This window comes from Amblyomma mixtum, chromosome 4 (assembly GCF_055824585.1).
Source record: "Amblyomma mixtum isolate Tamu chromosome 4, ASM5582458v1, whole genome shotgun sequence".
Lineage (NCBI taxonomy): Eukaryota > Metazoa > Arthropoda > Arachnida > Ixodida > Ixodidae > Amblyomma > Amblyomma mixtum.
In genome coordinates, this window is record NC_143015.1 from 154,856,582 (window position 1) to 154,883,142 (window position 26,561).

General features: G+C 44.8%; 1 protein-coding gene across 1 annotated transcript in view; it reads right to left on the reverse strand.

Annotated features, from left to right (window-relative positions):
- Positions 1-504: 504 nt before the first annotated feature.
- The window catches only part of LOC149348865 (arf-GAP with dual PH domain-containing protein 1-like), a 48,729-nt gene continuing 22,672 nt past the window's right edge, over positions 505-26,561 (reverse strand). The window contains exons 5-8 of the mRNA XM_089540974.1: positions 20,915-21,064; positions 17,439-17,657; positions 15,272-15,494; positions 505-7,906 (exon numbers count right to left, since the gene is read on the reverse strand). Coding sequence (XP_089397100.1) covers positions 7,839-7,906; positions 15,272-15,494; positions 17,439-17,657; positions 20,915-21,064 — 660 coding nt within the window. The 3' untranslated portion in view covers positions 505-7,838. The remainder of the gene's footprint in view (positions 7,907-15,271; positions 15,495-17,438; positions 17,658-20,914; positions 21,065-26,561) is intronic.

The following is a 26,561-nucleotide window of genomic DNA, read 5'->3' on the forward strand; positions in this document are numbered from 1 at the left end:
TTGTTAGGAAACTGTTGATAACCGGTGATGGATCATAACCACTGATGGCGGGTTCGATCCCAACCACGGCGGTCGAATTTCGATGGAAGCGAAATTTCAAGAGGCCCGTGTACTGTGTGATGTCCAGTGCACGTTAAAGAACCCCAGGTAGTCGAAATTTCCAAAGCCCTTCACTATGGCGTCCCTCATAGCCTGAGTTGCTTTGGGACGTTAAACCCCCCATAAACCGAAACATAAACCAAACACGTCAGCCTTTCTAGCATCGGCAGCCTCTCCTCAAAATGGCAGCAATTTTCGTTAAATAAAAGTCTGAGTTTGATGCTCACATGGAAGAAGCAGATTTTTTATTTTTTTTTCCCCGCTTCAGACTTGTAGCTACTGAAGGACTCCATATCAAGGTTTATTAAAACTTATGCTCACCTCATTCAGTACAGTGGCAGCATGAAGTTTTTCTATTTCTTAAAACCTGCAAGTGTCTTCTCTGCGTGCAGCAAAGCCCGGGTAGTCAGTTCAGAAATGACTTTATTTCTGTAAGGCAAAGCATGTAGGTACATAGGCAGAATTCTAGCAGTTTACATCCTAAAAGCAAAAATCCTGCATCTGCGAACAACTTTCTTCTATCAACTAATGTGTACACTTTAAGCCGGTCCACTAGCCTTTTGTGAGATCCTGAATTGAAGCGGCCCTTAAAATCTGGGTTTAACAGGCATGGCCAATAGAATAACTAGTAATCACTAGGTATGGGTCCCTTACCACTCTTGGGCAGTGCAAAAAACATGCAATTTTTAATACTAAGCAGTGCAGGAGACACCTCCTTGGAATGTACACTTTTAAAACCTATCACTCTTTTCTGTTAATTCCTCACTGAAATTCCAAGTTTTGAACATAGTTTCTGAATTCAAGAAGCAATATAGCATGAGGATGTGAAGCATGACAATGGTAGTACTGCTAGATCCAAATAATGGTTTCGGGCCAAGTTTTTCACATGATCCCATTTCCACTTCTAAGCCTAAGCCTAAGCCTACTTAGGGCTAAGTTTTTACGCCGCACTTTTGTGTGATTTGTACAGAAGAGCTAAATCATCATAGCTAGTATTGGATGCCAGTAAGCTCACGTGCAACATCCTACAATAAATTAAAAACCTAAGCTCCCATAATGGGGCATTAAAAACTACATCCTTGCCTGTTACTTCATCACCACAGGTTTTTCACTACAAGTGGGATCATTTCAACTATGAGAGTGTGAACTTTTCAACAATGCACCCACAGTATGTTCTAACTGAAGGCCAGTAAGGCTGATCGTAAAAAGCAATGCGACAGTCACAACCAGACAAGACCAAAAGCACTAAAAATGATACATGGCAATGCTTGTGATGCAAACAGACTTACGCACAATGAGCAGATGAAAACCATAGATCATAAATCATAGAAATCATACATGAAAAAACAGCGCATTTGCATTAAACACTCTTTGAGATTTTGTAATATCAGATGGATCAACAGTGTAGTAAGCAAGCAGAAATTACAAGCTTCCGGGCTTCAAGTCTTTCACAGGGCTGCAGATATGTAGGCTTGCTTGTAGCGAGTAGCATGTCAAGCATTCTCTGTCTAAATAGCACACACATTTCGTACATCTCTAATAACACACTCTGGAGCAAAGTTAACTACCAAGAAATGACCTCTCGCATATAAGGTTCTAGTGGTACATCTCTCTGTCTTTATATATATATAGTATATATACTGTATATACTCTATAATACATATATAGCACGTCTATGCGTTTCTAGACATCTTCTAGCGGGCAAAGGTACTCTTTAAGGACACTGAATAAAGCACTGCACTGTGCTATAGGTAGGGGCTTGCCAAGCAAGCGAATAGAAGTGTTGTGTGATATGCAACGTCTATAAGCAGCACATGAAAACTCTTAAGCACTGCACCTTTGTAAATACTAGCTTCAAACATGTGAGGAAAGGTAAGCAACACTTGAGAATATGCTGGAGGAATCTGAGGAAAGAATGGCTCACACCAGTAGCCCACAAGCGTTTGCACCGACTGCTTTGCTGCAGGTTCAAAAATATCGTGTAACGCCCACAGAAACGGCTGTTGTTTCCTGCAACTACACAGCAAAGGATGAGTGTACACACGTGCAAAGCTCAGGAATTTACGACGTATGAATACATGCCGTACATATTAAACGTTGCACCACCACATGGATACATACACTACTACTTCTCCAGCACAACCTACCGGTGTGGCCAAATTATCACGCAGATGGCATCGACTCTAATTGTTGAGATAATTGCCCGCCTTCTCTGAAAAAACACCACCGCACCTAGACTGCGAATTCTGCTGCTTGGTAGCGAAGATGCTATACTCAGTTTCATACGTCAGGAGTAACACTATGAAGGAATATGGAAGTAGCCCGCATAAAAAAATAAAGGGCGGCATATTACTAAGTGACATAGGGCACAAGAAAGCGATAGCATCGTCAGCAATAAGGGCATGTTTAATCAAGCTCATGACAAACGCATCATGGAATAAGCCTGCAGGCAAAGAATTTATTACTTTTGCTCACCACAAGCAACTTTCTGATTGCGGATATATATATGCAGTGAAAACAGAAGTGCTAGCTTCGACAGCGTTGCACCTGATGTATAGAACTGAGCATAGAAAGTGAAAACGTCCACAGCCTTTTTCTACCAAAAGATGTTGCTTTTACACTAACAGGTGGCACAGCGGTTCTTTTCCACGCGAAACTGTGCAACAATTTTGAGCACCCACACTGAATGAACCAGGCAAATTTTGTCACCGAGTTTGTTAATGGCAAAAAACCACTACAAGAGCCATCTCTACCTGAATGCCATCTAGCCAGCCAAATTTTAGGAGAGGGAAAGGTTCATACCTGTCTTCATTATTAGTGCAACACTAATGAAAATGTTATGCACCAAAATCTTACGATAAACCCTGTCGTAGTTAACGTTGTTCAAAGTGGTGTTGTTTGTACATTCAGAAACATGTAGAAAGGACTCTGGGCCTGCATAATATAATGATCGTATTCCATTTTCATATTCCCACTTTTCGGCACTGGTCAAAGCAATGCAGTGCCCATGCTGTTACTAGGCTCGAGTCAACAACAGTGCCAATGCGGGGCATGGTATTGCTTCAGCCATGATGAAGGGCAAAACAAAGAGCTCTTAGCTACAGTGAAGCAATAAGCCGTCCTTTCTTGTAGGCTGTCTGTTATTAGGGTACTGAACAACTTATGCAAGCTGCAAGTCAGCAAGCCTAGGATAACATGACGAATGTAATGTAAACACCCATAAATAGCTGCAAAATGTTATACCACCATGCAAAGTTGTACAAAAAACGTGCACATCCTAAATAGATTGAGAATCATATTCCCTGTTGACCACATGAAAAATGACAGAGAAAAAATTTTTACACATTTCTTCTTTTCCAAAATGGGAATGGCATTACATTGTGCCGGACAACCATTACGAAGAAGCGCATATGCAAGAACTATGTACTTGACGAGACAGTAGGGGAAGTTACACAAATTCAGGAGTGTGGGTGGAGTTGATTATTCGAGGCAAAAAGAAAGGCTTTGAAAAAGAGAAAAAAGGGTGCAACTCGCCTTCTACTCTATTCCTTGAAGCTTTCACTTCTTTCTCCCCAAAAGGCAACTTGATTTAAATTGTACCAGCTTCATGTAAACCATAAAAGTATGAGTGAACTGACATGATAAACGAGTTCATGCGAGTACCGGCATGGAGATCAAGCTTTTTTGATAGCCGAGTTTAAACAGACTCGAGTACCGAGAGATCACAACTACAGATAAAACTGCACTAGCGAGAGACAAATCTCACCGCGAGTTTTGAGTTTCACTATTCTAACACTGCCAGAGACACGCTCAGTAGCTGTACACATTTCAAATGGAGTCTTTTCACAGCTTCTTACTGGCCACGATACTTCTGCGCAACATTGCGAAAGAGATTCGTACACCACCTAAAGTGATCATGCCATGTCGACTGGAAAGCGTGCCCTTCTGTTAAAAGGGAAATCAGTGCCATCTTACATGCACACAGTGTCGGAGGTTACTGACTTGTCCTGTACAACACGTGCAAAAGCACTCGGAAAACATTGGGCGTGCATCAAATAATGCTTTTTCCGTTTGAGAAATGATTTTAAGCAGTGCTGCCCAACTGTGTCGCACACTGTGCTAATCTTTATTAAAATAGAGCTTCTTGTTATGGCCCTCGTAACACAGCAATTTTTCTCCACTGCGAGAGGGTTCCTCGTCAGCGAAGTGGCAGCCTCCTAATCAGTGCTGCCGCCTCTCTTTTCCACAGCACAGCTAACTGGCCCAGTATTGGAAATGTATCGGCTAATGCCAGTCCGACAAGGGTCAAAGTGACACCATTCATTTCCAATAATGGGCCCAATATTAGAAATGTATTGGCAATGGCGGCTCTTACAAAGGCCCAGGGTGAAACCATCCATTTCCAACATTGGGCCAGTTACCTGAACTGCTTGGGAATTAGTAGCCAATTCTGTCCCCACATGAAACGTGAGAAAGTTTCGTGACCAGTAATGCCACCAAAGGACCCCAGAGCATATGGAACGACAACTACAACAGGATGTACAGTGGTGAGCAGCCTTGTCTAGAGCGCTTGAGCAGTGCGCACTTGGTAGCAAAAACCGAAATTAGAGAGCAGCCCCTCATTACAGGGCAAAGTTTTCGTGCCTGCTCTGTTTACGAGGCTATCTGGCGCTACTTCCGTGCAAGCGTTGCAGCTGGACCCTAGAGGCTGCCACAAAATCTGGATTTGTTTGCAAGGAAGTGCAACGCCCGAGCGCTCTAGACAAGGCTGCTCACCACTGTACACGTGGTTCACGAAGTAACGGAATCCTCCACTGTTTTTCTACTTGGCATTTGGATATTGGAACAAACAGAAACAAACTTGGGAAATGTGTTACACACAAGCACTGAGGAGAATGGCCTGAAGAGAAAAGCAAGAGCCATTGCTGCAATAAGCATGGACACATGGAGGATCTCGGCTTGTCCGCCGCACACCACAGTAGAGTGATAAGGTAGCTATGATCACTGTCGTGATACTTTAGGAACTGCAAGCGCCCGCCGACATTGAGATGAAATATGTCTTCAACATTAACGTTACTAATTAACAAGGAGTCATTTTGAGAAAGCTTTGGCCTGTGGCCAACTCCAGTTTTGGTATAAAATAAGTGGGGAAGTGCTGACATGCTCTCATTAGGCAAACGTAGCACTAGTCTTCACGAAGCTTATTTGAGACTGGTAAAAGTAGAAATTGAACTGGTGCCCACGATTTCACCAGATTTCCCAAAAATCGCAGGATATTAAAATACCCGAAGTTGCACAAATCTGTAACCGTGCAACAAAGACAGATATCGGAGATTTTACATTACACCTGTTAGGGTGTTTAAATTGAATAAAATAACTTTTCTAATTATACACTGCATGTGAAATCATGTAGCTAGGGTGACATATACAAAAGTCATGCATAAAAAACAAAGGCACGACACATAAACATGTCGCTTTGTCAGCTTTAGTTGCTTTAACATTCGTATTTCAGTGTATAAACACTGGGTTCCATGATGGAGCTATACTGTTACAGAAATTAATTTCCAGGATTTCCACGCCTTCGAATTCTCAGTAGCTTTTTACATAAAACTCTGAGGGCCTTAACCAAGATATCACAACCATCAATCACTAGGTGTAAACATTTCCTTTTGAACGCAATAAATTTGACCTGAACCAAATCAACGGTTGCCCAATCATAGCATCTCTGCATTCCACATGCACACAAACACAAAAACAAGTTTGGCCTAACCTGCAGTAAGATGGACGTTAACTATTTATCCCCTTGTGCTCATCCACAAACAAGTAGCATGCTTCCCTTACTATACTTTCTAGCTGCTTAATGTGGGTATCTACACAGCCATAACTTTTATTAAAACTTACTACTAGGAATAACCACCACCTAACATGTACAGTTCGTATCTGCACAAATGGTCATGTTGGCTCTAACAACATTTGGAAGTGAGGTACTATAAAGCTTTTTCTCACATACATTTTAAGAAAGTGCTTGGGCTGTCTTGCTTAATTCCATAGCAGTATAAGTGCTTTTGTTGTAGAGAATTCCTTAGCTGATAGGTATGAAATTTCTAACAGAAAAATATGTAAGCCCTTTATATTTTTTGCTAGATGCAAGAAAAATGAAGAAAAAAAAGAACTTGCTGCGTCTGAAACATCAATCTCCAAAAATCCTTTCTATCACACTATGATGAGAGTAAATATCGCTAATTACATCAGTTGCTTTGTACTATGAGCCAGTGTTTCCAGATTGTGATGACCTTAGGCCATGATACCAACACTCACATATCACCATTTCTGGGGCTCACTTCTAAGTGCACAAACTTCAAAATCATGGCAGCATTTGCCTTTAGAAAAAGTATACCTCAGCCGTTTGCCTTTGTAGAAAAAGAGACCAGAGCTAATCTTTGCATCTGATTGCGCAATATGTGAGGCCGCACATAAATTAAGCTGGTGCCAAAAAGCAGTACCTTCAACGTTGACAGAAATAACACATTTTGCCCTCGTGAAATGAGAATTCTTGAGGAGTTGCACATTACAATGGGCTGCAAGCCCAAACGGAATCCCGCTTCACACAGTATATTCTGTCGCTTTCGCCATGTTGCTAGATTTCAAGACACCAGCTACTCTCCTCAAAACCCCAGAATGTTGGTGCTCACAAACTTCTTAAAATAAAACACAAGAGTTTGTTACATGCATTGAGTGTTTTTTTTTCGTGTGTTCGCCGAAATCTTGGGAGTAACACCAGCAACCACCCATGGCCACAGTAAGCCTGTCTCCCACACAACAGTCGCAAACTTTCAAGCTAAACCAAAAAATAAATAAAACAAAGCACCCTACGGGCGCTTAAGCAGAGGACTGGTAAGTCATAGGCAATGTACTCAACACTTTTGTGAGTAAAAAGTCTGTAGAGTTCCCTGTAAGACATCAGAAACGAAAGTGAAAACAAAGCTGAAAGCTATACCAAAATTAGAACTAAGAATTACACAAGGTGAGCAATAGATTTTTGCATTCCACAAGAGCCTATTTGCAAGTCTACTTGCCTACTTAAAATAATTTTAAAAAACAACAAAAATGGCCCTTATTGAGAACAGAGGGGTAAAAATGCATATAAACAAATTCCTCCAAAAATGAGAACGCAGCAGACAATATTACGCAGGAAAACTTGCATAAACACAAAATTTGGGCACTGCTCTTTGTGGTTATATTATAACTATATGAGATATCCCGAGAAAAGTGCAACTGTGGGCTGCATGGCACTTAACTACGTCGTCATCGTGTTAACCACGACCCAGATTCCAAAAGAGAAAGACAGGTAGAGCTGGTACGACAGAAGATTTATCGACAGTGCAACACTTTAAACGTGATGCAGCTGCACTAAACCCTACCTCCAACCGGCTGCTTTTGCTTTTGAGAGAAACAAAGAACCCGGCTGCCGCTGCTGAAGAAGACACCGGTGCACTTCAGAGCAGTCAGCGCCGAGGGCGCGAAAAGCAGGAAAAGGCGCGGGCCAATCGACAACCCGAGGGGCGGACCGGTGACTGTGAGATGGAGGAGATGGAGGAGAGAGAGTCCATGGATGATTTTCGTTTCACGCGGCGTTCGGTGACGGCAATGACGACGGCGCCGCGGATGACGAGCAGGCGGGCGCCATACCTTGGGCGCGGCGACTGCGGCGGTGGCGGCGGCGGCTTGCGTCTCCGCCGTCACCTGACCTTCAGGATTTGCAACGAGAGGGAGAGCGACGGCCGCTTCCGCACCAGAGTGGACGCCACTGGAAATGACACGAGGGCAGTGAGCGAGCTTGTACCCCTTCCACATCTTTGTTGTTGTTCTTTTTTTTTTATTCTCAACGGCAACTCTGGAGGTTTCTCGAATGGCTCATGCTGGTGATCAGATTGCACTTGACACACTACTTCCTGTTAAAGGGTCAGTCTACTCACCGAGATGAGTGTATAAATAATGGCATATTCTGGTAGTTGGCACCCTATAACATCAATAACGAGAGAACTGCTCCCGGTTTAGGCAAGAATTTATATTTTATTTCGGCGTTAAAAGTCGCGTAAAAAAGCACGGTGGCGACCCCAAACGTTCATTTTGTTCAAGAAAGTGGTAGTCTTTTTTTGTAGAAGCATAAGTGAATATACTACGTACCGTTTGTATGCCCCAATGTCAGAGAAAGGCACGTTTTGTTCTAGTAAACTTAAGAAGCCGTACCGCTCGCTTTTTCTCTAAATCACATGAATATTTATAGTTACACGTACGCAAAACGCAGGCACATTCCCACTTTTAGTTCAGCGTATGCTAGCAGAGACGCAAAAATAAACAGCCTATAGTGGCGCCATCTGGTCGTCAGGACAGGAACCATTGCTGTAAACAAACCGACTCTCCACTTAAGCCTAGGAGCGGCAGAATCGTCACTCTAATTATTAAAATAAAGCAAATTTATCTCCTATATGTTTTCTTATAGGCGAGATGAGACGAAGCGAAAGACAGGCGCCCCATTTATGGCCAGTGAATGCACTGAAAAAGGCAGCAACAACGAGAATTCAGTCCGAAGCGAGAGGTCCGGCTTCGACGGGCGCCGCCATGTTTGTCACCGCGCGGCAGAAATCCAGATGGTTGCCAGATGAGACTACCATCTCATACAAATGTGTTCCCACATTAATAAATTCTATTTTAAAATGTTCTACCGCACTCCTTGGCACCACAGCTGGCTAAACGGTAATTTGAGTAAAGAGCTATCGGTTGCCGTAAAGAAAATATGGTCGATAAAATTCAGTAGACTGACCCTTTAAGGGGGGAGCCTGGTCTTGAAAAGAAAATTTTACATATCTAGTCATAGTCATGAAATTTTCAGGCCACATGTATTTTTGTGCGCTGATTCTAGATATATCATTTAATTTCATGCACTTGTGCAATTTTTATGCAAGTATACTGTGAAGAGTTTTGAAGAAAATTTGCTACGGGGAAACTCGCTGAAATGTATGCCATTGGGTTCTCTTGATACCAAGGAATGCAATAAGGGTAGAATTGTCTTCCTGGCTATCATAGAACTTCAGTAATAGGGAACTGAAGCTGCCACTTCAGAAACAGGAATACAGTGGAACCTCAATTATACGACGTTCAGGGGACCGGGCGAAACCGGCGTATAATCCGGGTGTCGTATAATCGAAAATCAAAGAATGCGGCCAGTGGCGCTCGGCCTTGCGCCGAAAACTGTTGACCGGCTTCAAGCCCGCGGCAAGTACGCCAATCAGATTAAAAAAGACAAACCCAGCATTTGTTTGAAACAGATTTGCAAAAAAAATCTTTATTACCGTTTAAAAAAAAATGGTAAATTTTTTTTTTGCACCTTTGCCCAACCTCGGCGCATCAACTTTCTTCAAGGGCTGCCACTTCCGGCAGTAGGTCGCCAACATCGTCGCGCGCGCAAGCAAAGCGCCGGATGTTGTCGACGCTCTGCAACACGTCCGCGTAACTAGGAATGGGAGCGCAAACCTCTGCATCGTTGTCCACTTCCTCTTCGTCGGAAGTTTTATGTCGGAAGTTTTATCGTCGGGGCACATGGCATCCATTACTTCCATTACAAAAAGCGCCGTGGACGCCGCTGTCCTCGCTTCGGCGAGCGCGCCTCGCCCGCTTATCTGTTTTTTCATCAGCGTCCCCTCCAGCTGCGACAACACGCGTCTTATCTTTTCTCTTTATCTTTCCTCTGATCTTTTAACTCTCCTCTATCTGCACTTGGCAGTGGTGGTGGCTTGGCTCGAGCCAGTAGACGGGCCGGTGCACTTTCCTTTTCATCCTTCTCTCAGTCGCAACAACAACGCGCAGGCCGCGGCGCGCCTCCTCGGGACTGCACAGGCTCGACGAAAAAGAGAGCAAGTGCACTTGGCGGCCTCGGCAACGCTCTCTTCCGCGCAAAAAAGGGGGTGCTTAGATTCGCATGCAGTTTTTTTTTTTTTTTTTCAGAAAATAGGGGGGGGGGGGGTGCTTAGAATCGCGAAAATACGGTACATCGCGGCCTGCGTTTGCTGACGACCTTTTTTGACGGACGGTACGAGCCAGCCGTCGTACGAAGCGGGGTCCTTCTAAAATTTGCGTCGTATAACCGAGGTTTTTAATGCATTGTCTCTATGGGGGTTTTGCCGGGACCGCACAAATTCGTCGTAAAATGCGGGTCGTCGCATGACCGGGGGACGTATAATCGAGGTTCCACTGTATACACTTTTCTTTTCACTTCTGGAGCGACAACTTCAAAACCCTATAACTTAAGTTCTATGATAGGCAGGAAGACAATTTTACCCTTATTGCATTCCTTAGTGTCAAGGGTATCCAATGGCATACACTTCAGCAAGTTTCCCTCAAGAAATTTTTTCAATGCACCTCACAAAATGCATGCATAAAAATTATTTAAGTGCTCAAGGAATTGTTTTACACGAAATCAAATGGCATATTTAGAATCGGCACACAAAAATACATATTCCCTGAAGATTTCTTAACTGTGACTTCATTAATAAGATTTTTTTTTTTCCAGACCAGGCTCCCACCTGAATAGCTTTTAACTATATGTCAGTATAATAAACCAGCCGGCGCGGTGGCTCAGTGGTTATGGTGCTCGGCTGCTGACCCGAAAGACGCGGGTTCGATCCCGGCCGCGGCAGTTGAATTTCTTTGGAGGAGAAATTCTAGAGGCCCGTGTACTGTGCGATGTCGGCACACGTTAAAGAACCCCAGGTGGTCGAAATTGCCGGAGCCCTCCACTATGGCGTCTCTCATAGCCTTAGTCACTTTGGGACGTTAAACCCCATAAACCAACCAACCAGTATAATAAACCGGCAAGAAACAAGGAACTGAAACGGGGTTGGATGTTGAAAGGCCCAGGGATTACATCACAAGCATGATCACTTACACTTCACTACATGGGTTGAATGGCCTGAACTAGTGATGGCTGTATGAAACTACTCAACTCCATTCATGAATTGCTCCTAATGACCAAAGCAAGCCCGGGATTTGTTACTTCGCTCAAGCACGAAGCAGACACCTGTGGGTGGGTAATGTTAGCAGTATCAAAGACAAAGGTGGCTAATAGAAGTTCTCTTAACGAGGTCACAAGACAGGAAGGTTTGCAATCAGCTTGCTCTGAAACCTTTCATGGCTGTGAAATTAGGCATGGCAGATAGGAGAACGGCGAGAACCCAAAGTTCTGTTAAATGTGTGTGCACCTCAAAAAAAACCTCTGGAGATGCTCTCTGAATGTTCTGAGCACAACAGCATGTACTGGCCAACATCTTAACACACGCAGATTTAATAATGACAGACACAAAAGCTTACGATACACAGGAGCCATGAAATAAATACATTTTTAAAAATCGGAACTTGGACTTCTTTGCAGCCAACACACACATCCTTAACTTGACGGCTACACCCTTCACGTGTGAATGCAACCAATCTAGTGCCCTGTTCAATTCCAGGCTACATGAAAATTCGGTTTGGTTTGGTTTATGGGGTTTAACGTCCCAAAGCGACTCATGCTATGAGGGACGCCGTAGTGGAGGGCTCCGGAAATTTCCACCACCTGGGGTTCTTTAGCATGCACTGACATCACACAGTACACGGGCCTCTAGAATTTCTCCTCCAAAGAAATTCAACCGCCGCGGCCGGGATCGAACCCGCATATTTCGGGTCAGCAGCCGAGCACCATAACTGCTGAGCCACCGCGGTGGCTACATGAAAAATTCAGGTGTTTTCGAGGCTACCATGTTATGTGAAACTTTTGTTGTCGCGTGTAACTGCTGAAGCGATGCAAACATTCCAAGAAACTTGCATAGAAAGAAAAAAGCAAATAAGTGTGCACACATAAGAATCAAAATGGGCATACAAGTTCAGTTTATTGACCTTCGTGAGGGACAAGTTAGTTCCATAAATTACACCACATGCGCCATGCAATGCTAGCATGGGCAAAAAGCATTTCTTGACGGATGGTTAGTCTTGTTAGCACAGCAGACACCAGACGACTATGTCAAAGGCAGCCAACAAAGTTTGCGGGAAAAAACAATCAACCATGCACACAAAAACGAACGGCAAGCATGTTACGAGTAAAGGTGCAGTGAAGAGGAATCTGAAATCGTCTTTTTGCCGCGGGAACTCAATCTACACATTCTGAGCATTCTTAGAAGCTTCGATTTATTGCCCTGTGTGGCCGATTTCTTTAATTAAATCGAATTAACGTCCGGCTCCTGCCTTTTTTTTTTTAATTCTCCCCGTACGGTAGGCGGAGTCGACCAACGCATGGAGTGCCTTTCACCTAGTCCCGCGGCGGCTTGCCGCTCTGCCATCGGCGGAGTAATACGTAGTAGTCCGTAGAAGCAAATAGTCCGCGCTTATTTTTATTTCTGCGGGCTTATTTTGCGGCTATATCATCTGCGAATGAACCTATTTATTCACGTAAACCCAAAAAACATAATAAAGCGAAAGCAAAGCCTCCACGGAGCTGGCTGAAAGGCACTCCCCGCGTTGGTCGACTCCGGCCACCGTACGGAGAATTAAAAAAATAAAGGCGGGAGCCGGACGTTAATTCGATTTAATTAGGGAAATCAGCCACACAGGGCAATAAGTTGACGTTTCTAAGAATGCTCGGAACGTGTAGATTGAGTTCCCGCGGCAAAAAGACGAGTTCAGATTCCTCTTCAGTGCACCTTTAAAGTTCAATTTCGTTTTAAGCTATGTTATTTTAACTGAAAAGGCTAGCCTGAAAACAGTCTGAAGTGATCAAAATGAAACCTGTCGAGCTATTTGCCACATAGCAGACGCTTTCATAGAAAGAAACACAGCACAGCACTTGTCACGTACATCTTTTCACGTAATCATCATCTTTGTGCAGCAAGTTTCTACTATGCAGCAAACTTGAGCCTGTGATATGTCTTACTTGTTGATGAAGTTCTCGGACTAAGCAGAAGCGCCTGCTCCATCAGTGTGCTGATCATAACGTCGGCAACTTGTAGTCAAAAGGTGCTTGCTCTGCTAGCTAGCTATTGCATGGCAGGCTTTATGAGAGCATAGTGTCCTGTTAAATGGATCAAACATGGTATGTGCACATAACAATGAAAAAGGAAAAGAAAAACATAACACGAAGGCATGCAACATGAAGATGAAGGAAGGGTATATAATGCAGCAAACACAGAAAAAAACCAGACTTGGGAGCACGTAAACATGCATTTCCACACACACCCACCACCTCTCCAGTCCCCAGGGAAGCCCTCATGGCAATAGTGAAAGATACAGATGCAGATTTTGCATTGCACGTTCACCAGCAGCCCCAAGATGCGACAGTCAGCTACAAATCTAGTTTTGCAATTAGCACTCCCGAGGGTCAAAAGGAGATTTCAAGAAAGTACCGGCACAGAGCCTTTACGAATCAACTCCCGGTATTTGCCAGTTGCCAATAGACGTTGTAAAGAGCCGAACACATTTGAAACTGCAGGCAAAACGTACATACATGCATGTATTCCATAGATCCACGAGCATGCACACAGATCTAGCGCACGCACAGACAAATAGGACTGACAACAACTGACAACAAAAGTGACAGTGGGTGGTGATGTGAGGTGATCCCGGAAAAAAAGAATCTTTGTTGGAAAGGTAGTTTCTTTATCTCTCAACATTCCCTTTCCTGAAGGGCAATTGTCTCCAATGTGTGCTTCTAGTTTCTTTTATAAAGCCTTTTCCCTTAGCAATCATACAGCTGATAGTCTATATATAGTTACCCAATCAAAGACAAAACTACTCAAAAAGCATGCCTCTCTTCAAAATGCACATTAGTAGTTGTTAAACAGCAGGAAGAGGGATCCACGGTAGAGAAGGAAGGAAGGTGAGAGTCCTGACAACACACACACGCACAAAAAAACAGGAAGGGCCGAGGGAAGCCACAGTTCGCTAGCCAACATTCCAGCAAAAGGGCCCTTCTTCCTCTGGGCAAGTGCGGTCATCACTTCCCCAGACAAACCTGCTGTCTCCACTCTTCAGAGATACCCTGCCTGTTCCTCCTTCCTCCCACCACTTTGTTCTCTTTGTCCTGGCACTCTTCCCACAGAGAACAAGCTTTTCTGCCCCATTTTCCACATTCCCACTCTAATGTTTTTTCGCTACCTGTCTCGCACTCTGTTCTTCTGCTGATGGTTTCTTCGTTTTTTTTTTTTTTTTCACTCTCCGGGTTACCCTGGTTTCTCTCTTATCCACGTTAGCAGCTGCAGCCTCCCTGCCTGGACAGAAGCTCGTTCGAGTCTGTGCTCGCCACCCTCCCATCTCCACGGCCTCATCGTCATCCACCCAGGTCCTTCCTCCTCGAAATGAAAGGCTCCATACATCGTATTTACTCACGTAATGTGCCCACTTTCCACGAAGTTGACATAAATTTCAGCAGAGGGTTTATTATACGGGGAAAAAAAGGAGATTCAATGGATAACTTTTCTGAGCTGAAATTTTACATCATACATCCGCCCGCCAGCCCGTTCGCGATGTCCGTCCGTCCGTCATCAACAAAAGCATTTGTTCAACAAGGTGCATCCCTATGTTAACCACCTTCATGTTGCCAGTGTTTAGGATCATTTGCTTCAAACGGTGTTTGCCGTTTTACGGAGCAGTCTGTCAATTCTGTGACGGCCGATGCAGCTGGACAATCGTAGCGAGATTAAACGAACATGCTGAAAAGAGGCCCTGAGGGTCATGTGCGCACTTTTTACGCAAGGTTAAAAAAATTCTCAACGCAAAAAGGGGGGGGGGGGGTTCATTACTGACATAAATACCGTAACCCCTGCCAATGATGACTGGACTTGTGTACGTTGGCTAATGAACCGAGGCTTTCCTCCCACCCCTCGTTCACTCTGCATTAGTAGAAAAAGGGGGGACTCACACAAAGGACAGCCTTACAAAGAGCAGGGTTAAAGAATCGGGCACAACCGAAAACATGCTGCTGCAAACATCAAACGTGCTCCTCCATGCTGTGAGTCAAGCCTGTCAGTTGTCCCAGTCCAAGCATGCACCACGGTGTCGACAAGCCGAAGGGTTAGTGCACTGAGCCAGGCCACCGCCACCACCAGTAGTGCAAGGGGTCATGCGCGAAGACCGAGACGGGCCTTACTGTTGGTGTCCTGAGGTGTCAGCGGCCGCTCAATCACTTTGGAGAGCAGCTCAATCCACTCGGTGCGGTCGCGGTCGCTCTCGGCGCCCATGGCGAACTTGCGGTGCGGCGTGGTCACCGTGAAGGCGAAGGGCATCTCCTTGAATCCGTGCGGTGCGCCCGACTGAACAGAGTAGCCCTCGCTGCGGTGGCCCAGGAAGATCTCACCTTTGGGGTAGGCGTCCTGGGAAGAAAAAATCAACCGAGGGCTTTTATAACTGCTCTGCAAAAACACACGTCCATAACAACTGGTATCCTCGTACTGAAATCATTGTGCAGTTTGCATGGCAAAGATGGTCATGGGTAAACAGCAGTGATGTGGAAACGTGAGCTGATCAGCACGTTTCTGAAAGAAAAGTTCCACGTCCTGTTTCCTCCTTGTCTCCTGTTCCAATCTGTAGTGCTGCCTGCGTTCACTATGAATAAGGTTATGTCATGCCGAAATTCTAGGTTAACCTAGACCACTATTCAGCTCAAATGCATCTTTCCACTTACGATCAGTCAGAGTGTAGATCAGCCAAAGCTATGGAATGAAGTGAGATGTGTAGCTCAATGTGTTTGTCCAGAAACGCAAATAACGGAGTTGCCGCCCAATCTGCAGTCACGCATATGAAAACATTTAACTGCAGATGCTCTATGACTCCATGAGGTAGATGGAAAAGTGGCTGTAACAGCTGGAAGAAAGCTCACTTTTAGCTCCATATTGTGAAAGCTACACATCGCACGGGATGACTAAGATGCTCACGATGATTTACTCTGCCTGCTGCATGTGTTTAATTATCGATTTGCTCATCGATCGTTCAGGGACCTTGCGAAAAAAAAAATGGTCTTATTTAGCGTACTGTATTTACCCATTAAGAGCTGTACTTGCTCTTTTTTTTTTCACAAAATCCGGCCAGGATGCGGCTCTTACATGAAGCAGGCATGTGGCCATTTATAGAAATTGGGAACTGTGTAGCGGCTGGCACACTCAATATTGCAGCCAGCAACAGCCCACACGGGAACAATTTATTTGCTATTTTTTGTTGCTTCTGCTGCTGCCATCACTTGATGAGCTAGTATCAGTGATGACCTCCTAAAGAGTGCCATTTTCGGTGCAGTTAGTGCTATTCAATATCCTGGCCATCTTGAGGCCACATTCACGACAGTGCTGGCTGCCATCAAATGCCATGCATTGCAAAACCTTCTTTATTTGGACTTGAAGGGAGCAGGAAAAAATGTCCAAACGTCGAATTATTAAATGGCCCTCTGAGAGCCCTTGCCCTACTCCACACCCCCCTTCTTTGAGACTTTTAGGAATTTTTGAGCTCCAAAGTGGGGATGACGAGTGCAGGCCCTAAAGGTCGACCCACATGGAGCGAACAGACGCTGCGAATTTCATGCGGCGCGGCGGGACGCCGACGCGCGTTCGCCGTGCTGCACCACATACGGCGAAAAACAGGGGACCGCCGCCAGACAGCAGCCGTCTTGATACTGTAAACAAACCGACTCTCCTCGAAGTGGGAGAACTCTCACTCTAAATAAAAAAATAAACCAAATTTATCGCTTATACGTTCTCTTGTAGGCAAGCTCAGACGAAGCGAAAGACCGGTGCTCTATTTACGGCCAGTAAACGCACTGAAAAAGGCAGCAACAACGAGAATTCAGTCCGAAGCGAGGGGTCCGGCTTCGAAGGGCGCCGCCATGTTTGTCGCCGCGCGGCGGAAATCGGGCGGAGCTAGATGCTGGAGCAGAGCGCCCTCATTGGTCCGCGCTGAGCTCGCATTCGCCGCTTCCGGTAGGCGGCTGACCGCCGGGCGAACGTATCTAGCACTGCTTGGTCGGCGGCGAACGGCCGCCGGCGGCCAAGCGGCCGCCGCCGGGCGGCCGTTCGCAGGTTTTTCGCGAGAAAATCGCTCCATGTGGGTCGGGCTTAATGTGGCAGGCTTTACGGAAACATTTAGTAATATGGTAAAACGTATAACCTTCTGTAGTATGGTTACCTTCCGTAATACGGTAACCTTCCAAGATGAAGAATATGAGAGCAAACATGGCAGGCGTAATATGGTATCCTTCCGTAATACAGTTACGTTCCGTAATACGGTAACCTTCCAAGATGAACATGAGAGCAAACATGGCAGGCACCCACCAGTGGGTCCTCGTGGTACATCCATTTGCGGTCGTCGAGGGTGAACCAGCGTTTCCGGGGCTGGTCAGCGGGCCGGGGTCCGGACTTCCACAGCCAGCCTTCCTTGAGGAAGTCGCGTGTCAGGTGGGGCACCAGCTGGGACTCCTTGGCACCCGGGAAGGCCACCTGCAGGTGGTGCAGCTTGGCTGCCCGCAGCGCACAGTACCAATCCACTATGGTCTGCGCCAGGGGGAAGAGAGGCCGGGGAAAAAACAGAGGTGGGATAATAGTTTTGACAGAGCTGCAGCAACGTGATCTGAAAAATTATATAGCACAACACAAGAAACATATGAAAGCAGGCACAGGAGATGACCACTACAACACAAGACATGGGCATGAGTCACCTGTTTTGTGTTCATACCTTGAGGGGGATGCAGCTTTCAGCAAATATATATATATATATATATACACAGAATACTGCAGACCCGAAGGTGGGTCCAAGCAGGAGGGGCAAAAGCACAAAAAGAAAGAGGCGTGGCAGATTACATAGCACAAAACTAACATAACAGTAATAGAACATAGTGAAGAACAAGGGAAAAAAACAAGTCGGCAATTATCAATAAGTAATTTTGTTAATGGCATCGATGCTATTTACCTCAGGCAGGAGTTCATTCCATTGAGTTATTGTGTGAAGAAAAAATGAGTACTTAAAAGCATTGATTCTGGCGCTGTAAGGTGTTAGTGATTCTGTGTGACGATGTCGTGTTAGTCGCGTTGTGATCGGTTTAAGAAATAAATCTGGGCTCATGGAGTTTTTTATTTCTGAGTAGGAAAAGAAATTTCAATCGTTGAAGTTTTCTCCGTGTTTGCAATGTCTGTATGTTGTTTTGTGCCATAAGAGTGGTTGGAGAGTCAGTAGAACGATATTTATTAAAGACGAATCTGACACACTTTCGCTGGATCATTTCCAGTGCCTCAATGTTATGTTTTGTGCAAGGGTCCCAGACGGTGCATGCGTACTCAAGTTACGGTCTGATGATGGATGTGTAGGCTAGAAGCTTTGCACTAGAAGGGGCGCCTTTTAATCTATGCCTAAGAAAGCATAGTTTCCGAAAGGATGACGTACATATGTTGGTTATATGTTTGTTCCAGCTAAGTTTATTGGTTATAGTAACACCTAAGCATTTGTATTCATTAACTTCCTCAAGCGAATGATTTGGAAGGGCATACGGAAATGATAGGCTACTTTGTTTATTGGTCACTTTCATAAAGACTGCTTTGTCATTGTTAAGCTCCATCTCCCACCGACTGCACCATGAGTGAATGTTATGAAGGTTAGAATTAAGGATGACTTGGTCTTCGTAGGATCTTACTTCATGAAATAAAACACAATCATCGGCAAAAAGCCTGATTTGCACTGGTTCACTAATTACATCCACATTGTCATTGATGTAGACCAAAAACAGTAATGGTCCAAGCACACTTCCTTGCGGCACCCCAGAAGTGACCGGAAGGTAATTGGAACAATGGGCATCAATACTGACGAACAGGGCGTGGTTAGAAAGGTAAGAAGAAACCCAGGAAATTATGAAAGAAGGAAGACCGACATCTTATATATATATATATATATATATATATATATATGAACACTCTCAAGGTTAGGTCCCTTGTAAAACATAAATACCCCCAAAGCAGAAGATCTGACAGCCGTCGCCGTAGCTCAGCTCAGTTCGTAGAGCACCGGACGTGTAATTCGGAGGTCGTGGGTTCCGTTCCCACCGGCGGCATGGGGTTGTTTTTTCTTCTGCTCTTCGAACCAATTACCTTTAAGAGGTAACATATTCAGTGATATTCTTCATTGGTCAACACCACAAAATAAACAGATATATAAAAAATATTCCCTGTGCTCCTTTGGTGTCTGTGGCTGTTGGCTTCTCTAATATATAAAACGAGCCCTGCATTCCCCTTCCCTTGTCTGCTATATATATGTATATAAAATTAGGACTACTCACACAAATTTCACAGCTATATCTTCAGACATTTGTTTTCTAACATATATTTTTCCTCTGAACACTGAAGAAAGGCTGCATAGTTAAGTAAATGTGACATAAGGCTGGTTCCTGCTGGAGTCCTACAGGTCAAGACAGTATTGTATTGATACAACTGAAGCGAGGAGAAAATTTCATTAAAAAAAAACTCAAAATTCAAATCAGAAAAACAAAGAATATCTTCCCTTAAACTTTCCATGGTTTCAATGACTGTTGAGTTCTTTTGCATTCATATTCACGCTGAAATCTACAGCTGTGCTAAAATTTTCTAGTAATCCCAAGGAAAAAAAGAAAGATGTATGCTACCTCCCAGCAGTTCCTGGTATGCTAAATAAAACTCCACTTACACACATATGTGACTGAGTATCGTCCATTCACAACTCATAAATATTTTTTTAAATGAAAAAAGAAAATCCAGACCTCTTTCCCAACTGCAAGGTGAAGAAGTGATAGCTGATGCTGCATTGTTACATCACCCTTAATCAAACCCATGTCATCTATTTAAATATTTAATGTACTGTGAGACTTAAGGTGTCAGGTTTGTAAAATTTTTAAAGTGTTAGCAAGTGTACTGCAAAAAACTGATGCTTGCTTTTGTCATCAAGGTCATGATGGAGTAAAATTTCAGTGTTGTGAAAGCCTACACTTTTCAAGAAAATACATGCCCCCTGAGGACATAATTCATACTAGTTCTACGCCTACCAATCAGCCAATTTTAACCAACTTTCATACATTCAAAAAGTTTAATCCGAAGTGGTTACGTGACCACTTCCCTTTCTCACATAGCTAGCAGCCCCCCCAAAGCCAAACCTTGAAATCAAATACTGTAAAAATCCACATATAGTACGAGGTTTTTCTTTTTCCAAATTTTAGGATGTCAAATTCCCACTTCATATTATATGCCGATCCAAACAATTTCGACACTACACACGTAGTATCCAGAGCGCCAGTGTACACAAATATTCGGAGAGCATTCGGCTTTCACGACTTCTGGAATGTCTCTGAGCTGACAGCCCTTCCTTATTCGGATTGTACATGGATAAAAACTTTCTTTTTCCGTTTTTGCTATCTCCAAATTACACCTTGTATTATAAGCAGGTCCGTATTATACGCGGGTTTTTACGGTAATAAAAAAATTCGACACAATGCACATATTTGAACCTGAGCATTCTCCATTTTCACATTTTATACGCAAATGAAAGCATGGCCAAATTGTAGAGTGTTGTGCAGCATGCAGCCGCACTCGGATTTCACATCTGGCAGTTTCAACGAAGTCGGCAAATGAAAGATGCACACTTTGTACTTTGCCAGCCATACAACATAGTTCGCAATGCCTCTTTCAGGTCAGCTATAAAACCTACAGGTAGCACGAAAAGTTATTGACCGATCTCCTTCACATGCGCCAGAGAGTGAGGAAAGCCGCTAAGAGAACGGAGATGGCAATGTCACCTTGCCATCTTCACTGTAGACGAAAATATTTCGTGTCGAGCCATCCTTGACGTAGCTCAACTGAAGGCCATGCTTGTTGCCGATCTTGTCGGGGCAGAAGACAGCATTGATTTCGGACACCGGAATGGACGCCTTGGGCTCCTTGTGAGACTGAAAATAACCAAACACAACCAGTTCATGATCAGCACTGCATCACTCTGAATCTACACCAGCTGATCAGAGGCTCTAAAACTGGCATCTACAGATTCCTTGGGTACCTTGGAGCACTTTCTGAGTTCCTGGGCACCTAATTTAAAGTGACCATATTCTTCTGACCCCAAAGCGGGACATTAAGGGGGGGTGGGGAGGCATGTTCTTGCCTGAAAAGCTTCTTCGGTACAATGGAAGACGCAGCAGCTGACATATGCCGCTTGTGCTTCACGGTGCCTATGTGTTTTAAAATTTCAAGACGTCCAATGTGGGCGATGGAAAAGTCTCTTCCACATTTCTCGCAGCGACCATCGTACTCCAATTTCACTTTCTTCAGGAATAGGAACTCCTTACCCAGTTCTCCGTTGAACTTGCACTTCTATTCAGGCATTTTCATTGGTGCGTCAAAGAAGCATTAAAACAAACAAACGCAAGCACGCGGAGGGAACAGCGCGGACAAACGCATAACTATAGCATAGGCAAACAATTTTGTACCCAGATTTAACTTTGGCTCACTAGCTAGCCAACACTCTAAATGTTTTTGTGGCTATATCTAGCTATAGTTCGAGAAAAGGACGAGAAAAGATGCGACTCGCGAGCGCTTTTCCGCGAGCCGCCTGGCAATGGCTTGTTTTTGCCATTATGTAGGCTGGTTGGTGGAGCTAAGGAGAGCGGGTGTAGCCAGTGTAGCGAAGGCGGGACAAAACGCCGTCCCACAAGCATGCTGGCGGGACAGCGGGACCAGGCCCACAAAAGAGGGACATGTCCCGCCTGAATCGGGACGTCTGGTCACTTTAACCTAATTCCATGTGTGCCTCAAACAATCACCAACTTTAGTTTGACGCTAATAGTGCAGAGTTGTCCGCTTATTGCAAAACTGTTTCACTGCACATACAGTCATTATTAAGAGGGTTCACCAGTGGCAGTGTCCATAGGAAATACATGGGAACTTTCAGAAGCTATACCGTGTCTAAATATGTCTCGATTTTCATGAGGTTTGTGGCAGCGTTTTCTTCTTGAATGAATAAAGGAAATGTTGCGGGCAGATTTTATTGTTTAAGTTTCACTTTTTTACCAATTAGACGCAAAGTTCCAGAAAAATGGTGCTTTTAGATATGTAGGTCTTTCATGTCATCTCGTGAAAAAACCAAGCCAAAAATCAAAATTTCGTCCGCAACATTTCCTCCCTTTTTCTTTCTTGATTGTTAAGACACGATTTTTATCCATATCGAAGTTAGTGTTAGCCTTTTACAGGCTCTGAAAGTTGTGTATGTATTTTCTGAGGGGATTTGAATTTCGCGCCAAAATTTACTAGCGCGGCGTGGCTCCATCTGGCGACAGAATATTTTGTCGCTACTGCACTCTACCACCAACTTCTTGCTTGTCTGTGTTCGTGCGCATGCGTTTTTCTTAGAACCCGGACGAACTTCATTTCTTTCTTTCCTTTTTTCTTGCTTGGGCTGTATTTCTAAAAGATTCCTGCTTTTCTTTTTTTCTCGAGCTGGTGGTGCTAAAAAAAAGTGAGATGCAAGGCCACACCTACAAGCTACCCCCCCCCCCCCCCCCCCCCCCCCACACACACACACAGTAAGGCACTGTTTGCACCAAAACGCAGGTGTGTCGAGTTATCCGGCCAAAAACCGGTTACTGGGTTCATGTAAACGCGCCGTGTCGGGTCAGGAGTCGGGACCAGTCAACTCCGCGCAAAGGGGTAGGTTGACTCAACTCCTCCCTGCCCCGATGTGCTTGTAAACGCTGTCGAGCCGAAAAAACGGAGGGGAAAGGATAAGCGCGAAATTGTTTTTGCTTGCGCCGTCGCATCTCCGAAGCAGCGGTGGCGTGCCTCAATCTTGGATATGTTACCACTGCTCGCTTGCAATGCGAGGCTCGAAGCTTGGTGTCGCTGCAGTTGAACCGGTCTTCACTCGCTAAAATCGAGTTTATGCAAACACGCGACGTCTGGTCCTTCTTTTTACTTTCTTATTACCAAAAATTTCAGGGGGCACTTTGACTGTCTAAAGTGGGTAGAGGCGGAAGCGTTTTCCGCACCACCTTCGCTGTTTCTGTGGCACCGGTGGCGTCACATATAATTGAGTACTAATTACTAAGTGATGACAAATCACTTATTAATGGTTAATTACTGATTATTGCCTGAATACTAATTAACTGCTAATTAATGACGCTTCAGCTTCGCCTTTAGGAGTGGAACGCGACAGCGCGTTGTAGCGCTGCCAGGGAGTCCACGGAACGCCACTACCCGTTCGGCGCGATGCCTTACCCTTTGAACGCAACGCTTTTTGAGGAAAGGAAATGGCGCAGTAATTCTGTGTCATCTCGGTGGACACCTGAACCGCACCGTAGATGAAGGGAGGAATTGGGAGTGAAAGAAGATAGATAAAGAGGAGCCGTAATGAAGAAAATGGAAATTGTATTTGAGGAAAGGAAATTACGCAGTAACTGTCTCACAAAATTCAGAGGGGGCACTTTTTTGACCTAGTGTGTGGTCACTGATGCCCCTAAGAGTGGAACGCGACAGCGTCTTGCAACGCTGCCAAGGAGTCCATAGAACGCCATCGCCCATTTGGTTCTACGCATCGCTCGTCAGTAAATTGGTTTTTGAGGAAAGGAAATGTATCTGTCTCGCATTTGTCGGTGGACACCTAAACCTCGCGGGAAGGGAATGGAGGAGGATGAGAGTGAGTGAAGACACCGTATTCACTAGACGCGCCTTTGTTCATTCCAAACCATCGAGCTGGCATGGCGGAGTGGATAGCATGTTCGTCTCTCACGCCGAAGACCGGGGTTCGATTCCTGAGCTCGACCAATTTCTTAATCGGTTTTATTTATTTATATGGCCGGACTAGTAAACCTAATTAGGCTAATTGGGCAATTAAGCAATTAACTAAGCTCAGTCCCACTTACTTGGAGCATCACTATACGATGCCTTCAATTGGTTGCATGGTTACTAGCCAAAGTACAATTGGCCCGGTTTGAAATTCGCGCACTGTGACGTCACGACCGTTGCCACCAATTGAAAAGCGTGACATTTTCTGTCGACAACTGCTGCTTACAACGATGAGACATTAAAGGCTTCCGCCTTAATAATTACAGTGTTGTAGGCGTTACCGAAAAAAAGTAACTAAATACGTTACTCGTTACACTAAAAAAAAGGAACGCGTTACCGTTACCGAAAAAAAGTATCGCACGTTACTTTGCCGTCACTCCATGGCCATAAATTTTAATCAGTGCGTCTTTGCTGCAAGAACTCAAGATAACAGTTTTATAAAGCTCATACCTCATATAATTCCAACTTCACAAAGAAAACATAGCTGAACTGAGCAAATTTACAGTAATTCTGGTGTGCTTCTGCTTACGAAATTACGCGGAAATTGTGTAGCAACAAAGAAATGTTAATGTCATAGTTCCTGAAAAAATATATTTGCGCACATAAAAAATTTTTTTTTTACTTGAACCTTCGTAATTATCGCAAAAATGCGAGTGTTTACGTCAAGGTGTTCAAGGTCAGCTTCGCTCGCTTAGGAGCTCAATAACGAGAAACGTAGCCGGAGTTGCAGATAGAAACAGCTGGTTGACTGCGATCCCCTTTTGTGTGCTGTACCATTGTACTCTTTCCACGGCTCTCTTAGGGCCATCTTGAAGTAAACTGGCGACATTCCTGAGTTTTCTCAGAAGAGGGAACTTCTTCCACAAAGAATGCGAGAGTGTCACCTGGGAACGAGACACTGACTTACAGATTTCTGCAAATGGTTCATTGGTGGCTTGGCATGCGTCCACTCTTTAGAGAGATGTGTGTGTGAGTGGTTTGGGGGCGAAGACAAGTTTGTGACTGCGTGTTCGTGCTTTTTAGAGCGCAGCTCTCTGGCGTCCGTTCCTGGGTTTCGCGTCGTCGTCGGCGTCGGCCTCGTAACCAGCTCCGCCCCCAATGTTACGCTTTTCAATTGGTCGAAATGCTCGTGACGTCACAGTGCGCGAATTTCAAATGGGGCCAATTGTACTTTGGCTAGTAACCATGCAACCAATCAAAGGGATCGTATAGTGATGCTGCAACTAAGTTGGACTGAGTTTAGTTAATTGCTTAATTAATCAATTAGCCTAATTAATATAGAGGAGAATGAAGAGGTCAGAAGAAAAGAAAAGAACGACGCGCGCCGCAGCGACAACAGCGTCCGCGGAAGGAAACGCTGCTGAAAAAAAAACAGATAAGTACGAAGCCGCGTTCCCTCCACCACCACGCACTTACCCACTCAGTAAGACGTTGCTCGTTTCATATACGTTGTGTCAAACATCCTAGACAGTTCCAACAATTGACAGGTTAATGACAGAACACGATGGATAGAAATACAAGAATATAAATATGAAATAGCCTAATTAACCTTTCTAGTTAGAGCGCATAAATCAATAAAACCGAGAACGAAATTGGTCGAGTTGGGGAATCGAACCAGGGTCTCCGGAGTGCGATACAAGCACGCTAGCCACTCCGTAATGCCAGCTGAATGGTTTGGAATGAACAAAGGCGCGTCTAGCTAATACGGCGTCTTCGTTCACTCCCATCTTCCCCCTTTCCCTTACGGCGAGGTGCAGGTGTCCACCCAGATATGCGAGAGAGATACATTTCCTTTCCTCAAAAAATAAATTTACCGTCCAGCAAGGCGTACAGCCGAATTGGCGATGGCGTTCTGTGGACTCCCTGGCAGCGTTGCAAGACGCTGTCTCGTTCCACTCTTACAGGCGAAGCTTAACATGTTAACCACACATCAGTAACACACGCAGACAGCCAATGGACGCGTCATTCGCTGGCAGCACTTGATTCATCATTAACAACCACATTCTTAACGTACGCTCCCTTGCCGCACATGCCAAGGACGTACACCACGATCACATTCTGCGCCATTCCTCTGTACTTTGCTTTGCTGAAACCTGGATGGATCCCGAAGAGCCTCTAGAAATCATAGATTTCCTATACTGCTGTGGTGCTCGCAGAGACCACAACAGAGCGGCGGGAGTCGCTATCTACTTGCGCACAGGTCTCTCTGCAATACCAGTCGAAATGTTTGGCACGTCACATGAAGTTGGCGAACTGTGCGCCGCAATGTTGCCGAACGGCTTGCTGGTAGTAGCTGCCTACTTCGCCCCTACCGCACTCACGAAAGACGTCGTGCACTTCCTGCAACTCGCATTAACCGTCCATCGATCCACACCGATGTTAGTAGTGGGGGACTTTAATGTTGACATAAAGACAAACAGCAATTTCCTAACACTTATGCGGGAGAACATCCCGTTCCTCTTGCTCGTAACGCGTCCCACGGCTGTGACAACCTCGCGAGGCACTTGTATAGATCTCGTCTTTGAGAATCAAGCATTGGTGTACCAAGTCGAACATATATCAGTCTATTTCTCCGGCCACAAAGCTTCCTTCATGACTGTCAAGAACTGTTAG